Here is a 14,841-nt window from a genome sequence, read left to right on the forward strand (position 1 = left end):
TCAAAAGATTAGAATCTTGGTAATCAAACTATGTTTTCCGAAAAATAGCTATTACAGAGAACAAATCCCATGCTTTTGTTTGAGAAGAGCAATCAACAACAAAAAAACATTTTCCGCCATAACAGTTTTTAAACATTCACATCTGAAGGTAAAATTATGACTTACATTCTGATATCTTGCTCTTATTTCTCTTCGTGAGGGTCCCATTGATCAAATGAAGTGCGGTTTTCTTTGATAAAATCCATTTTTATAGCCTAAATCGAAACATTTGGTTAACCTGTTTGTGCCGTGAATTCCATCTCGCATTCGACGTAATTACACATAGTAAACAATCGTTATCTAGTCATGGTTGGTTTCAGTGCATTCCTCTGGATGTTTGCAACACAGCCAAACTTGATTGTTTTTTTTTTGCGGGGAGTATTGACCGAAGTGAACTGATTTGAAGACAACGAGCAATGACTTCATTGCGCACCAATAATTTTAGCGAAGCTTCGTTGATTGACTGTATTTCTGCCCAATGACCACTGATCTTCTTGAAATCTAGCTGGGTAGATAGCCAACGAGCTGAGGTAAACGCCAGTATGTGATGGTTATGGGTTGGACCACCATCCCTTGTTTGTAAACGCACGCGTAACGAACTCCATTCTCATCTTGACCATCAGAGTAGTTGCAGTCACGCTTGTTACGCACAGCAATGTTTTGGAAAGTGGTATTTTGGAAAGTGTTTTTTCAACGATTTCATTGAAGACATCATGGCGAATAAATCAGGAAAAGCGAAGTCTAAGTCTAAGTATACAGATTTGCACCAGTTTATAGAAGAGATTGATCGGGAAAGTGAGACAGATTTTTTGTTTGAGGAATCTTTGAGTGTTATGATTCAAACAGGAGCTGAGGAGCTGTTTCTGCAAGGACAGGACGTACTTTACGAGGATTAAATGTCATGTAAACTGAGTTTAAATGTATGTAAACTTCCGACTTCAAGTGTGTGTGTGTGTGTGTGTGTGTGTGTGTGTGTGTGTGTGTGTGTGTGTGTGTGTGTGTGTGTGTGTGTGTGTGTGTGTGTGTAGGGGTTAAGGGAGGAAGAGAAGATGGTAAAGTATAGGTTGCTGTCTTCTATGCTAAAGTATTATTTAATGATGGTTTTGTGTGACGTCCACTAGGGTGCCCAAGCGTCCTGTCATCAACACCCCTGTGGTCAGCATCACGGTCCATGACAACGAGGAGCTTCTGCAGCACACCCTGGACAAACCAATCACTGTGCAGTTCCGCATGGTCACCGCTGAGGACCGCTCCAAACCCATCTGTGTCTTCTGGAACCACTCCATACTGTGAGTTGCGCACACACACACACACATTAGCTATTTGAACTTTGAGCTGTAGAAACAATGGTTTTTAGAAAGGCTCTATAAAGGATTAGGTTGAAACCAATGAATCCACCATTGCATTGTTTGACTGTTTATTGTGTTTGTCAGAGCGGGGAACGGAGGCTGGTCAGCTAAAGGCTGTGAGATGGTGTTCAGGAACAACACTCACATCAGCTGCCAGTGTTACCACATGACCAGCTTCGCTGTCCTCATGGATGTCTCCAGGAGAGAGGTGAGAGGGGCTACACGATGTATCACAAAAACACCACACAACATTCCCCTCATACTTTCAGACCTAACATTGCATACAACACTACAAAACTACTCCATATAGACTTCACATTGTAAACTTCACATAAACTTCACATAGATACCTCAATGCACCACAGGCCACACCCAAAAGTGGTCTTGTTCACTATAATGACCAGAAAAAGCTCTATTTAAACTTCCCCTTATCTTTTCAGAACGGTGAGATCCTGCCCGTGAAGCTGGTGACGTGGAGTACGGTGGGTGTGACCCTGGTCTTCCTCTTTCTCACCACCCTCTTCCTCCTCTGCCTGCGGGCCATGCACTGCAACAAAACCAGTATCATCAACAATGGAGCCACTGCCCTCTTCATCTCCGAACTCCTCTTCATCCTGGGCATTAACCTGCCAGACAACCCGGTAAACTACTGGAACAAAGTTATTCTCTATCTACCTTTAATACTGTATTTGACCTCGTGTCCCTCTCTACCTCTGTTCAGCACTTCACTTTCAATATCCTACCTTTCCTCTCATTTGTATTTGGAATAGGTGTCTGACATATGGATCTGATTCAAATCAAAGGAAAAAATAAGCAAAGCATTCAGCCCATTTTGAGGCCTGTCATATCCAGTATTATATGCTCTCTCTCTCTCTGTCTGTGTGTGTGTGTGTCTGTGTGTGTGTGTGTCTGTGTGTGTGTGTGTGTCTGTGTGTGTGTGTGTCTGTGTGTGTGTTTAGTTCATGTGCACAATCATTGCCATCTTGCTGCATTTCTTCTACCTGTGCACCTTCTCCTGGCTCTTCCTGGAGGGCCTGCATGTCTACCGCATGCTGAGCGAAATACGAGACATCAACTACGGACCCATGCGCTTTTACTACATGATCGGCTGGGGCGTGCCGGCCTTTATCACAGGTCTGAATAATACACACACACAGACACACAATGCCAACTCATAATATATCCAGTTAGACTGTAGTTATTTTATAGTTACTGGTAGTTACTAGTGGTTTGTTTGTTTGTTGTGTTGTCCAGGCCTGGCGGTCGGACTGGACCCAGAGGGTTATGGGAACCCAGACTTCTGCTGGCTGTCCATGTATGACACTCTGATCTGGAGCTTGGCAGGGCCCATCGCCATGGTGGTGTTTGTGAGTACACTCCACCTCTAATACAGTGTATTATATTACACTCATATGATATGGTGGTTGGTGTGTAATCTTTGTGTAGCTTGCGTTCAATATTAGTAGCTTATTATGTAAATGATGGTGCATTAATACATTGTTTGTGTTTTCCAGATGAACATCTTCCTGTACATCCTGGCCTCCAGAGCATCCTGCTCCATTAGACACCACAGCTTTGAGAAGAAAGAGCCCCCTGTGTGAGTGTCCTGCCGCTGCCTGAATAAAAACAATAGGGAAACTACACTCATTCTGTCATTAACACAGGCATGCTGTTGTACCCCGAGGAAACATGACTACTGCACTTTAGGGACAACGGAGAGAGTTGAGAGTGAAGCTGCCAATTCACTAAACTCTGAAAATGTACTTATCTCAATGTAACCTTTGTGGTGTCCTCATTTAACGTGTGTGTGTGTGTGTGTGTGTAGCTCTGGGCTGAGGACTGCGTGTGGGGTTCTCCTCCTGGTCACTGTAACATGTCTGTTAGCTGTACTCTCAGTCAACAGTGACATGATCATCTTCCACTACTTGTTTGCTGGATTCAACTGTCTCCAGGTAAACACTTTCTTCTCTGACTTATACCAGGAATCGGTAACTTGCTCCATTGGTTTCTTTGACCTCCTCTTCCTTTGGTCTGTCCATCCAGGGTCCCTTCATCTTCTTCTTCCGCATCGTCTTCAACAAGGATGCCAGGAAAGCCATGCGCTACTGCTGCAGCCGCAAGCGCCCAGATCACATGATCAAGTCCAAGCCCTCTGTGAGTCTCTCCCACTATACAGGGACACCAGTCATCCAAGGCCTTAGTAGAACAGGAACTAGTACAGCTATGTACAGCTGTAGGCCTCCATATCATACCTTTAGGTTTGGCCTTGTGTTACCAAGGACAATGAACTAAAGCATCAAACAAATAAAACAGAATTTGGTGTGATGACTTACTGCTTATTAACTTATACCATGTCCCTCTCCTCCTCCTCCAGTCATATAACTGTACTACCAGCTACATGGATGGCAGACTGTACCACCTGCCGTTTGGAGACTCCAGTGTGTCTCTGAACGGCACCCTGCCGAGTGGCAAGAGCCAGCAGAGCTACGTCCCTTTTGTCCTTAGGTACGGCAAGCCCAGAGGGACATAACAGACCCCATGGACACAAGCTGTTCAGGGCCTCCTGCATCATTGTGTATTAGAAAAAAGTTTACTTTACAAATGAATTGAAAATGTATATTTTATGATGGTCTATTATGTACAGTAATACAAGTAGAACAGCCCTTTCAGATACACATAGTAACTTTGATTGAGGAGATGAGGGCTTTGTGTTTGTACGTTTATGTCCTGTTACAAGTCCTGTTGTGTTTTTCAGGGATGATGGTGGCCTGAATAACAGCCAAGCACACATCGCTCTGAATGAACACGGCTCACTCTTCCATGAATCTAAAGAGCAGTTAGATAGTAGGTCTCCCATTCTAATGTCATTAGGATCACTGTGACTGCCTTTAGCAGAGAGGCATACAGAGGGTTATTTCATATGGTTAATATATGTATACAAAATATATATCTGTGCAATTCTCATTGGTCATCATCTTAACGTGTGTGTGCAACAACAGATCCCAACTCGGACTCTGACAGTGACCTGTCTCTGGAGGACGACCAGAGCGGCTCATACGCCTCCACACACTCCTCTGACAGCGAGGAGGAGGAGGAGCCCTACCCACCAGAGGAATGCTGGGAAAGCATGGCCTCCAACGTGTCCAAGAGACCACACCCTCACGGTATGACCTCACACCTATAATCAACCCAGTCATCCACACTCTATATGACCTTATACCTTCAATGCCTCACTCTCAGTAGACCACACCAACATGGTGGTTGTGTTCCCCTGCTCAGATGTTGCATGCATCAACCAATGGTTGCTGTTGGGCACCAGGTTGCTATAATGTATGATGTGGTTAGCTGATTTGTAAAATACCTATCTAGGCGTTGTAAGATTTGGCATGAGTCAGCAACGCTTTGGCAGAGGAACGCGCCCGGTTTGTCACCACAGCCCCATCCACTGTGTGACCTCAGACCTTCTTGATAATACTGCTCCCACACTTCTGTTTTAACAGTTCACCACACCCAAACAGCACACACTGACCAGACCTTCAATAGACAATTGTCCAGGTGTAAATAAATCCACCTCTGAGCAATACATGAATGTTATGAATTTGACCATAGCTTACACCATCATTTAATGCATCAAGAATTTAAGCATTTACATGCATCAAGCATTTACATTTTCCCCAGATAACAACCTGAGTAAGCTGTACTGGCCAGTGGAGTATATGATGACAGCCAGCAACAGTGAGGGCCTCGGGGGAGCAGACAGGCTGAAGACAGAGTCTCTGGCCAACACTGAGCTGGGCCAGACGCGGGACACCCGAGGCATGCCAAGCGAAAGGCCAGGGGACAAGGCAGGTAGCTATGGGAAGGATAACTTGATGCTGCTACTTCCCAGTCTGCCCAACCTCAATGCACACCCACAGAAAGGTTAGCAACAAAACTAAACATCCATACTGCTGCAACATTCCTCCACATGTTGTTAGTTCAACTGTATATCTCTGTAGGGGTGGGCTTTCCAGAACTTTGGAATTGTTTGAGAGGATGTGTCTTCAAATTCAGGAATCCTGAAGAAGAAGCAGCTCTCCCCCATCGCAGAGAGAAATGGTATCAACCGCATCCATAACGAGCTGTCAAAGAACGCTCCGGGCCACGCCTCCTCTCAGGGCTCCTCCTCCAGTGAGAGCCGAGGGGGCCGGGCCAAACCCAGCCTACCAGATCAGCTGAATGGTGTCGGCATGAGCATCAAGGCGGGAACAGTAGACGGTGACTCGTCAGGATCAGAGTGAGTGTCATCCAACACAGAGCACCAAACACAAAGCAGGTTCAAGCATAATACGCAGAATACACCGCTCTGTCTGAACTCAACCCAGAGCAGATCACAAACACAGCAACATGTACAGTACAACACAATGTCATAGAATCAAAGCAACAGCTCTAGATGGAAGTTAAGAGATTTCTCAGTACTTATGTATTTAAATGTTGTTTTATATGTTGCTGGATACAGTATGTAACATTTTCTGTTGAACAGTCTGCCAGGTTGATGTGTGAGAATTGATGTCCCACTGAATGTATCTTGAGCACCCCCCCCCCCCCCCCCATCACCATTGTGTGTAGTCCTCTGTCCTCTATGTACTGGTGATGTTAGCATGCTGGCTTGTCAATAGTCCAAAACATACAGCACCGTCACATTCTCATCAATGAGCTCAGACACCAATAATGTCAAGCAACTTCCGTGATCAGGGGATTTTATTCTATTGCAAGCATTTCGCTACACTCGCATTAACGTCTGCTAACCATGTGTATGTGACAAATAAAATTTGATTTGATTATTGGGAACAAAATACTGTTCCATAAACAGAGGGACTTAGTAAAAGCTGATTTCAACAAGTTAGATTATATATTAACACTTTTTTTTAGCTTTGATTGCTACCATTATACAAGCGGCTTTAAAGCGGGAATCAGCAGTTGAAACAATAACAAAGCGTCCTCCCAGAGCCTATTTCGTTACAGAGCTGAGGGACGGGGCTAGAGTAATGTCAACACATAGACAGAGCTGAGGGACGGGGCTAGAGTAATGTCAACACATAGACAGAGCTGAGGGACGGGGCTAGAGTAATGTCAACACATAGACAGAGCTGAGGGACGGGGCTAGAGAAATGTCAACACATAGACAGAGCTGAGGGACGGGGCTAGAGAAATGTCAATACATAGACAGAGCTGAGGGACGGGGCTAGAGAAATGTCAACACATAGACAGAGCTGAGGGACGGGGCTAGAGAAATGTCAACACATAGACAGAGCTGAGGGACGGGGCTAGAGAAATGTCAACACATAGGCAGAGCTGAGGGACGGGGCTAGAGAAATGTCAACACATAGACAGAGCTGAGGGACGGGGCTAGAGTAATGTCAACACATAGGCAGAGCTGAGGGACGGGGCTAGAGTAATGTCAACACATAGACAGAGCTGAGGGACGGGGCTAGAGTAATGTCAACACATAGGCAGAGCTGAGGGACGGGGCTAGAGAAATGTCAACACATAGACAGAGCTGAGGGACGGGGCTAGAGAAATGTCAACACATAGGCAGAGCTGAGGGACGGGGCTAGAGAAATGTCAACACATAGACAGAGCTGAGGGACGGGGCTAGAGAAATGTCAACACATAGGCAGAGCTGAGGGACGGGGCTAGAGAAATGTCAACACATAGACAGAGCTGAGGGACGGGGCTAGAGTAATGTCAACACATAGGCAGAGCTGAGGGACGGGGCTAGAGTAATGTCAACACATAGGCAGAGCTGAGGGACGGGGCTAGAGTAATGTCAACACATAGGCAGAGCTGAGGGACGGGGCTAGAGAAATGTCAACACATAGGCAGAGCTGAGGGACGGGGCTAGAGAAATGTCAACACATAGACAGAGCTGAGGGACGGGGCTAGAGTAATGTCAACACATAGACAGAGCTGAGGGACGGGGCTAGAGTAATGTCAACACATAGACAGAGCTGAGGGACGGGGCTAGAGAAATGTCAACACATAGACAGAGCTGAGGGACGGGGCTAGAGAAATGTCAACACATAGACAGAGCTGAGGGACGGGGCTAGAGAAATGTCAACACATAGGCAGAGCTGAGGGACGGGGCTAGAGAAATGTCAACACATAGACAGAGCTGAGGGACGGGGCTAGAGAAATGTCAACACATAGACAGAGCTGAGGGACGGGGCTAGAGAAATGTCAACACATAGACAGAGCTGAGGGACGGGGCTAGAGAAATGAGAATACATAGACAGAGCTGAGGGACGGGGCTAGAGAAATGTCAACACAGACAGAGCTGAGTGACGGGGCTAGAGAAATGTCAATACATAGACAGAGCTGAGGGACGGGGCTAGAGAAATGTCAACACATAGACAGAGCTGAGGGACGGGGCTAGAGAAATGTCAACACATAGACAGAGCTGAGGGACGGGGCTAGAGAAATGTCAATACATAGACAGAGCTGAGGGACGGGGCTAGAGAAATGTCAATACATAGACAGAGCTGAGGGACGGGGCTAGAGAAATGTCAATACATAGACAGAGCTGAGGGACGGGGCTAGAGAAATGTCAATACATAGACAGAGCTGAGGGACGGGGCTAGAGAAATGTCAATACATAGACAGAGCTATGGATGCAAGGACTGATCAGCCATGATATCAAAATGATAGTTTTAACTATGTTTTAATGCTATATAGTGTTTGAAAACATTTCATTTGTTTACAAACATTGGAATGAAACAAGCTGATATGATGGGGTCTGACAGTTACACTAAGCTCCTGAGGAATTTCTAAGTTCTATTCTTCAAGAATCAATAGGTACATATTATTCATTTATAGGTCAAAAAAATAGTTAGGCAATATCATTTTATTATGAAGAGTGTCTACAATGCTGAGTCTTGTAGCTTACGAACCACCCTTCTCTGTCCTCTCTCTCGCTCCAAAAACCATCGATTCTTATTCTTTCATTTTATTCACTGAAGCACTTGATCCTCATTTGAAATCAGGATCACTGTCTTCATGTCGATGGATCATTCAGCCCTTACAGCCATCCTTCAGCCCTTACAGCCATCTTTCACCCCTTACAACCAAAATAAGAATCCCATGTGTGTGTGTGAATAATTCATTCATTTTTTTCCTGTTCCTTCTATTTTCCCTGTGTTGTGTTTGTCACCGACACCACCCCCCTCCCATCGCCCTGTTTTCCCAGCAGCCGCCGTAACCCATATGAGCAGGCTGACGGAGGGGTGTGTCTTTGCAGGTCATAGAGCCCAGCCCCTCATCGCCACGCACACTTTTCTCTGAGTGACAGGAGCTGATGTGTGAGGAGACACAGAGCGTTGGACTGTCCTCAACTGGAGATCCATGGAGTACCCTCTCTCTTCCCCCTCATTTTTTAAGAGGGTGCGTGTGTGTGCGAGAGAGCACGAGACCGAGCCAAACCTCAGGAGTCTCTGCACTGGCCCAGGCTTGACAGCACTGATGGAATGAGTCTCCCTCTTTAAAAAAATATTATATATCATTGTTTGTTTACATACTTGAAGCAATGTACTTTTTAAAATAATTTACACTGCCTGACCAGATGTGCTGGTAGTCAACTGGAGCAGATGTTTCGTTTTATGTTTCAAACTCCGGAGATACGGAAAAATGAAGTCCTCCTTTGGTTGTGTCATTTAGCTGTCAGATTTTAAACGTTCAGGGAAATTCCTTATCTAATTTGTAATTTCAGAAAGGGTCGCCTGTACAGTTGTTGTTTTGTTTGAGAATTTATTTGTTCTACTGAGGGCTGAGGCCAGTTTGAGTTTTGCTGCAGTGTAGAGAGGACTCACTCTTCTCCACTCCAGTCTCAGGAAGCTGCCAGCCTGAGCAGTCAGTCCAACATGTCTCCAGACTGAACAGGAGACGGGGACAGCTCCACCCAGCTGAGTTCAGGCACTGGAGGAAAGGGACTCCTGTTGGAAGTGTGGCTGGAGAACTGGGTTGTGGACAGTGAGGCCATTGGGTCACTCAGTATTGCAATGCCCCGTATTGGACGCGCTCTGTAAACAGTTTCTCTCACTATTGACGGATGTTTAATCAAGGCAACAGTGACCGGACAGCTGTCATCCAAAAGGAGAACACCTGCCTTTCTCCACCACTTCGCCTTTGTTTTATTACATCATCATTGGAGGAAAAGAGTGCGCGTGTCAAGAATTTGTATAACAAGGACTTTTGTAAAGTGTTGGGAGCAAATTTTTGTATGAACATTGAAGATGCTCCCGTTTTTGTCCAAGGGATATTTGCCTTCATTTGAATCCGTGACTAAATGACTTTGTATTTTATAGATCAGATATGAAGGACCCATTGTTTTGTCAAATACTTACTGTAATACTCTTTGAAATGTATTCCAATTTTACTGTACAGAGTTGTCTGTAAAATGACATACACTAATACTTCATGCAACATATTGAATCATACTACATAAACTGTACACACCTCAGTCAGTGCTCAAATATACCGTACACCACTACATTCCAACTATTGAAAAGCAGTTCAGGCAATTTATTGATGTGTAGGAAAGAACCTGTTATTTCTCTTATATATTACTTGTTTTTACGTGTTTTAAACTGTATTATCATTAATTTAACATTACTCCACAAGCACCAACACAGCCTTCATCAGAATCATGTTTTATTGGAAGATTTAATAACACTACAGTTCCCGAGAGGATTGTGTTTGCACTGGTGCTCCCTAAAATGAAATGAACGGACATCTGAGAGCATTCTCCGTGATACAATACCTCAACAATATGTGCCAAGTCAAGGGAATTTCTGCATTGCCAATTGTTTCTCGAAAATGTTTTCCTCTTTTTTTTTACAAAAAACATTTGCTGAAGGGTTATTGAATATCAGGCCTACAAAAGAGTTCTCTCATTTTCATTACCACATTATCGGGATCCTAATTAATCACTTTGTTGAGACTCAACTGTGAAGAGCTCTAGATATGCTACTCTCATACTCCTTATCTGGTTGGTACGAACAGTTCATAATTGGAGCTCCAAGCAATCAACTGCTTAAAACCAAGACCTGTAGTAGGTTACTGATGTCAAAGCTTTAGTGATCCAGGGTAGATATGACTTGTATTTTTCTAAGATAAATGGCTTTCTAAAGGAATTTTCCAAAATGCAATGAGTAAAACAGACATGCTTTTAATACAGTGGTATTGTTTTTTATTCCTTCAGGGGAAATGGCCTCCTTAGCCTATTAAAAATATTACATAACACATGTAGGCCAAGCAGTTTGTAATAGAATGCTGAGCTTTAGTACAGTCCAGTCATTAGAGCCCTCTGGTGCTGAACTGCTACCGAAACACAACTAAAATTCAAATAAAAATGTATTGGTCACATGCCGGTGTTATTGCCGGTGTAGCAAAATGCTTGTAACTTCAAGAAGAATCACAGATTAGTCGTTGAAATTCAAGTCTTTATTATTTTGTGTCGTCTGTTTCAAGGGGACACTCCTTGCAGGGTAGAGCATTCCCATCTTTAGTAGCTGAGGCTCCACTGCGCCAACCCAGCATAGCAGACAGTGCCCTGCCCCACCCCACCAGGGTCGCCAGCACTCCTCCCTCTGGGGCCGGCTCACTGTGCCTAACCTTGGAGGATACCTGGCACTTCAGGCTCTCAATACGCTCATGGAGCTCTTTTGTCAGATGGTGGCTGGCGCCCAACTTGTACTTGTAGTCTACAGTAACACAGAGAAAGTAAGGAGATGAAGAGGACTTTTTAGAGTTCATATGCTCAGATAAATTGAAGTGTAGGGACACTTTGACCAGGGATTACCATTCTCAATATTTTGTAGAATCTGCAGGGTCTCCTTCTCAATCATACACACCATAGGGAGGGGAATCTGAAGAGGAGAGTTGCATGATTCAGCTTTCAGGGTCATGGACATTAAGATATGCACAATTAATGTCATCAGCAACTCTCACGACCAGCATTACCCTTTCTACCATTGAGCTGAGGTGAAGGAATAAGGTTGGGGTCTCTTACACTGGTTTTGCAGTCCAGCTCATGCTGCATGATCATGGCCTTGCGTTCGGGGTCATCGGTCAGGCAGTTGATGTGGTAGCCTCTCCGATGGGCCATCTTCCACTTGCTGATATACTTGGTGGTGCCCCAGATAGAAAGCATCCGGGCAAAGGAATCCTCTTCTGTGGCGCACAACAATGGTTACTTACATCATTGGTGCTTTATCAGTGTACTTCAGAATAGTGGGGGAGAAATGTTACTGGTGATAACTCACTACCCTTCTCCTTGGGTTGGGCTGCAGGTCCTGCCTAATGAAAGAGGGACACATACCTAAACTGTATGTGATGACATCCCTGATATCAAATGTACAGTTGTCTGGATTGGACCAAACATTACGATGTCCTTTCTAACAAATTTACCTCTTCATCGTCATCCTCTTCATCCACACCCTCTGACTCCGCGCCACTCTGTCCCTTGTCTGACTGCACGCCGGTCCCCCCAACAAAGCCATCATCATCCTCCTCCTCCAACTCGCTCTGTGAGTCACTGAGACCAGAGTGCAAGCATTTACCTCATACTTTGGTATTCCAATTGTATGAGACTATATTCACTATAGTAGTGACCATATCATGGACTAGGTGAGACTACACCATTGTATTTCTATGGACTATACGTACTCCAAGGTGGGCTGCTGTGCAGTGTGAGCGGTCTCAGTCTTCTCCATCCCCAAACCTCTGGATCACAGAAGTCTTCAGTAACTTAAAATAAACATTCAATGCCAATACAATTATTCATAGTGTACACTACGTATTATAGGTTAAACAAATGCGGTTGCTTCTTACCTACTTGGTACACAATGGCCAGGATAGTCTTGTTGCAGTTCAAAAGCACTTGAAAAATGCTGTTGTCAGTTATGACACGTTTCAGAACTCTCAGAATACCTCAGTTCCAGAATCTTAATATTCAATTATTCTTACCATCCTAAATTTTTTCCAGGTGTTGATTCATGTCATTACATTTTAGTTTTTGTCACATGTGCAACAGGCGTATAGATAGCATCACTTCCATCTTCTGTATTAATGTGGACAGTCTACATTTTCCTGGGGTCATTACCCTGCTGGCATCTAAATGATAAAGATTGGTTTATTATCAGGGAAATAGCAGTATCCTCTAAGGCTTGAGGACTGGTGCTGTGAAGATGCTGAAAACAACCCTATTTAGGAGTGAAGGGAAACAATTGATTTGTCAAAATCATTTTATTTAAAATTTAAAAAAATGAATTTCATAGATGCATGAATACTCTGATAACCAGTTTAAATACAGTCTAAAATGAATATTTGTATATATAATACTGCGTTTTTTTTATTACTATATTTCAAATGTTTTATCTAGTAACAATCCTATGACCAATCAGCAATTAGCATGCCAGCTAAGTCAGAAGTATAGTGTCTGCTAGAGTTTGTATACTATGCAAATACACACGGCACAAACACATTTGTCAAGTGTCAGCTTAAAATAGTGTATATATAACTCCTGTAAAGGAAGAGGACAACTGTCTTTGACAATCTTTATTATTGGCCTTCCAGAAACACACTGTCCTTTTTCCATAAATACAACAAAAAGATTTTTTTTTTGACCATAATCCTTTGCAATAGTCTGTGGTCCTCTCTGAGTTTCAGTTTGAGTCCTCCAGGCTGCTGCTCTTCTGATCTGAGCCACAATTGCAAAGCCGTACCATGATGCTTTGCAGGCTGGGCTCTACGATGCCGAGCAGTGGCCTCTGGGAAGGGTCTCCATTCCAGCAGGCCTCCATCAGCTGCCAGCATTCCTCATCAAAGTTGGCCAACCGTTCGGGTCGCGCGCCTGCAAACAACATGGGCACAAATGAGGCCCGGGCAGCTCTCTAGTCCAATTCAGCTAACAGACACACACACCACATCTCATCCACAAATAGACACACTGTAAATCCTGGATAAAAGACAAATGTTACAAGAATTAGTATTTTAGCTGTGGGTTTGCACATCACCTTTTTTAACATTATTCCACAACTGGTCCTTGCTGGAGCATTTCTCAAAGGACTCTGGGAGTTTGACGGAGCCAGTGCAGAGGTACCAGAACAGGATTCCAAAGGCATAGACATCCACAGAATTATCATACTTTCCTGAAGAAAGAGGTGAGACTTGGGGTTTAACCAAAGAGTCTAGAGTAAGAGATGATGCAGCAGTGTGACCGAGTAGCAGGATAGCTGACCTGTGAAGAGCTCGGGGGCCATGTGGATGGGGGTTCCTACAATGCTGCCGGACATCATGGCCTCTGGCTTACAGAAGCCCAGGTCTGTGATCTTGGCCCGGTTCTGTTTGTCCAGCTGAGGGAGGGACAGATGACAGCACAGACGAGGAACACTTTTGGCAAGACGTGAAACTTCAGGACCATAAATATTGGTTTCTCAGGAAATACACAGTCAAAAAAGCATACCCTTGAGTCTTCAATACAAAGAAAGTGATTTTATCCCCCAATTGTCAACTCAAAACTAAATTCCAAAAAGGTCAGTACTCAGAGCATCCAATGCCCCAGAACAATACAGCTATGTGTTGTAGCCTGTGACCTCCATTTCATGAAAATGCAAACATAGTATGTCTCATTAAACATTGCCCCTTATTTTCACACATAGTTAAGTCAGTCAGAGGACACAGCAAAACAGTGATATATGAGCCAACCATCATACTGTGTAGGCAGGGCTGGGCTATTCTTACACAACCAAGCAAGCAACACAGGTGGAATATGATGGAAATAATGAGGTGTGCGGTGCTGGAGCATTTCCACTGAGCCATGATGCCCACAGCTGAATCAGCTCAACATTAGAACTGATTTGATGAATGGATAATGTAGTGATCAACGCTAGTGTTACACATTTAGCATGATTTGAGATGACCTTTAACCCTCACTCACCAGCACATTCTTTAGTTTGATGTCTCTGTGCAGAAGCCCCTGGCCATGCAGGAAGCGAATGCCTTCCACCACGTCCAGAGCGATCTGGAGTCTCTCCTTTAGTGATAAACCAGCCTGATAGAGAGTGAGGAGATGGGGAGGTAGGCCTCAGTGTGCCAAATCACTTATGTCATCATAAGTGCTAGATGAACTATATTAGGGTAAATGATAGATATCGGATTACCTTCAGGCCTGTGTAGAGATCTCTGTGAAGCCTCTCCATGATGAGCAGCACAGCAATGCTGGAGCCGCCGCCATACGTATGGTCAATCACCGAGCCGTGCAGGTCCACCAGGCGCTCATGTTTAGGGAGGGACCTGAGCAATAGAGAAGGTAGGAAAACAAAGGTCCTACATTTTTATATACGTCCTAGCCTCTGTGTTAGTAGAAATGGCGGGGACGGGGGTTGCATTGGAATATATATTATATTGAATTCTGCTT

The 14,841-nt window shown here is 44.4% G+C and overlaps 2 protein-coding genes across 3 annotated transcripts in view; one reads left to right on the forward strand and one right to left on the reverse strand.

Moving 5' to 3' along the window:
• LOC109891099 (cadherin EGF LAG seven-pass G-type receptor 2-like) overlaps window positions 1-10,594 on the forward strand; it is a 91,280-nt gene extending 80,686 nt beyond the window's left edge. The window contains exons 21-34 of one of the 2 annotated variants that reach the window (XM_020483403.2): window positions 1,161-1,328; window positions 1,473-1,596; window positions 1,829-2,029; window positions 2,348-2,522; window positions 2,643-2,755; window positions 2,903-2,985; window positions 3,214-3,340; window positions 3,432-3,542; window positions 3,763-3,893; window positions 4,144-4,232; window positions 4,388-4,552; window positions 5,067-5,309; window positions 5,442-5,664; window positions 8,617-10,594. In XM_020483403.2, the coding sequence (XP_020338992.1) occupies window positions 1,161-1,328; window positions 1,473-1,596; window positions 1,829-2,029; window positions 2,348-2,522; window positions 2,643-2,755; window positions 2,903-2,985; window positions 3,214-3,340; window positions 3,432-3,542; window positions 3,763-3,893; window positions 4,144-4,232; window positions 4,388-4,552; window positions 5,067-5,309; window positions 5,442-5,664; window positions 8,617-8,671 (2,008 nt within the window). In that variant the 3' untranslated portion in view covers window positions 8,672-10,594. The remainder of the gene's footprint in view (window positions 1-1,160; window positions 1,329-1,472; window positions 1,597-1,828; window positions 2,030-2,347; window positions 2,523-2,642; window positions 2,756-2,902; window positions 2,986-3,213; window positions 3,341-3,431; window positions 3,543-3,762; window positions 3,894-4,143; window positions 4,233-4,387; window positions 4,553-5,066; window positions 5,310-5,441; window positions 5,665-8,616) is intronic. The other variant, XM_031825172.1, reaches the window with a different exon arrangement.
• Window positions 10,595-12,649: 2,055 nt separating this feature from the next.
• Window positions 12,650-14,841, reverse strand: part of LOC109891100 (dual serine/threonine and tyrosine protein kinase) — a 37,143-nt gene continuing 34,951 nt past the window's right edge. The window contains 5 exon segments of the mRNA XM_020483404.2: window positions 12,650-13,275; window positions 13,439-13,573; window positions 13,663-13,777; window positions 14,362-14,475; window positions 14,585-14,717. Of these exon segments, the coding sequence (XP_020338993.2) occupies window positions 13,088-13,275; window positions 13,439-13,573; window positions 13,663-13,777; window positions 14,362-14,475; window positions 14,585-14,717 (685 nt within the window). The 3' untranslated portion in view covers window positions 12,650-13,087.

This window comes from Oncorhynchus kisutch, linkage group LG5 (assembly GCF_002021735.2).
Source record: "Oncorhynchus kisutch isolate 150728-3 linkage group LG5, Okis_V2, whole genome shotgun sequence".
Taxonomy (NCBI): domain Eukaryota; kingdom Metazoa; phylum Chordata; class Actinopteri; order Salmoniformes; family Salmonidae; genus Oncorhynchus; species Oncorhynchus kisutch.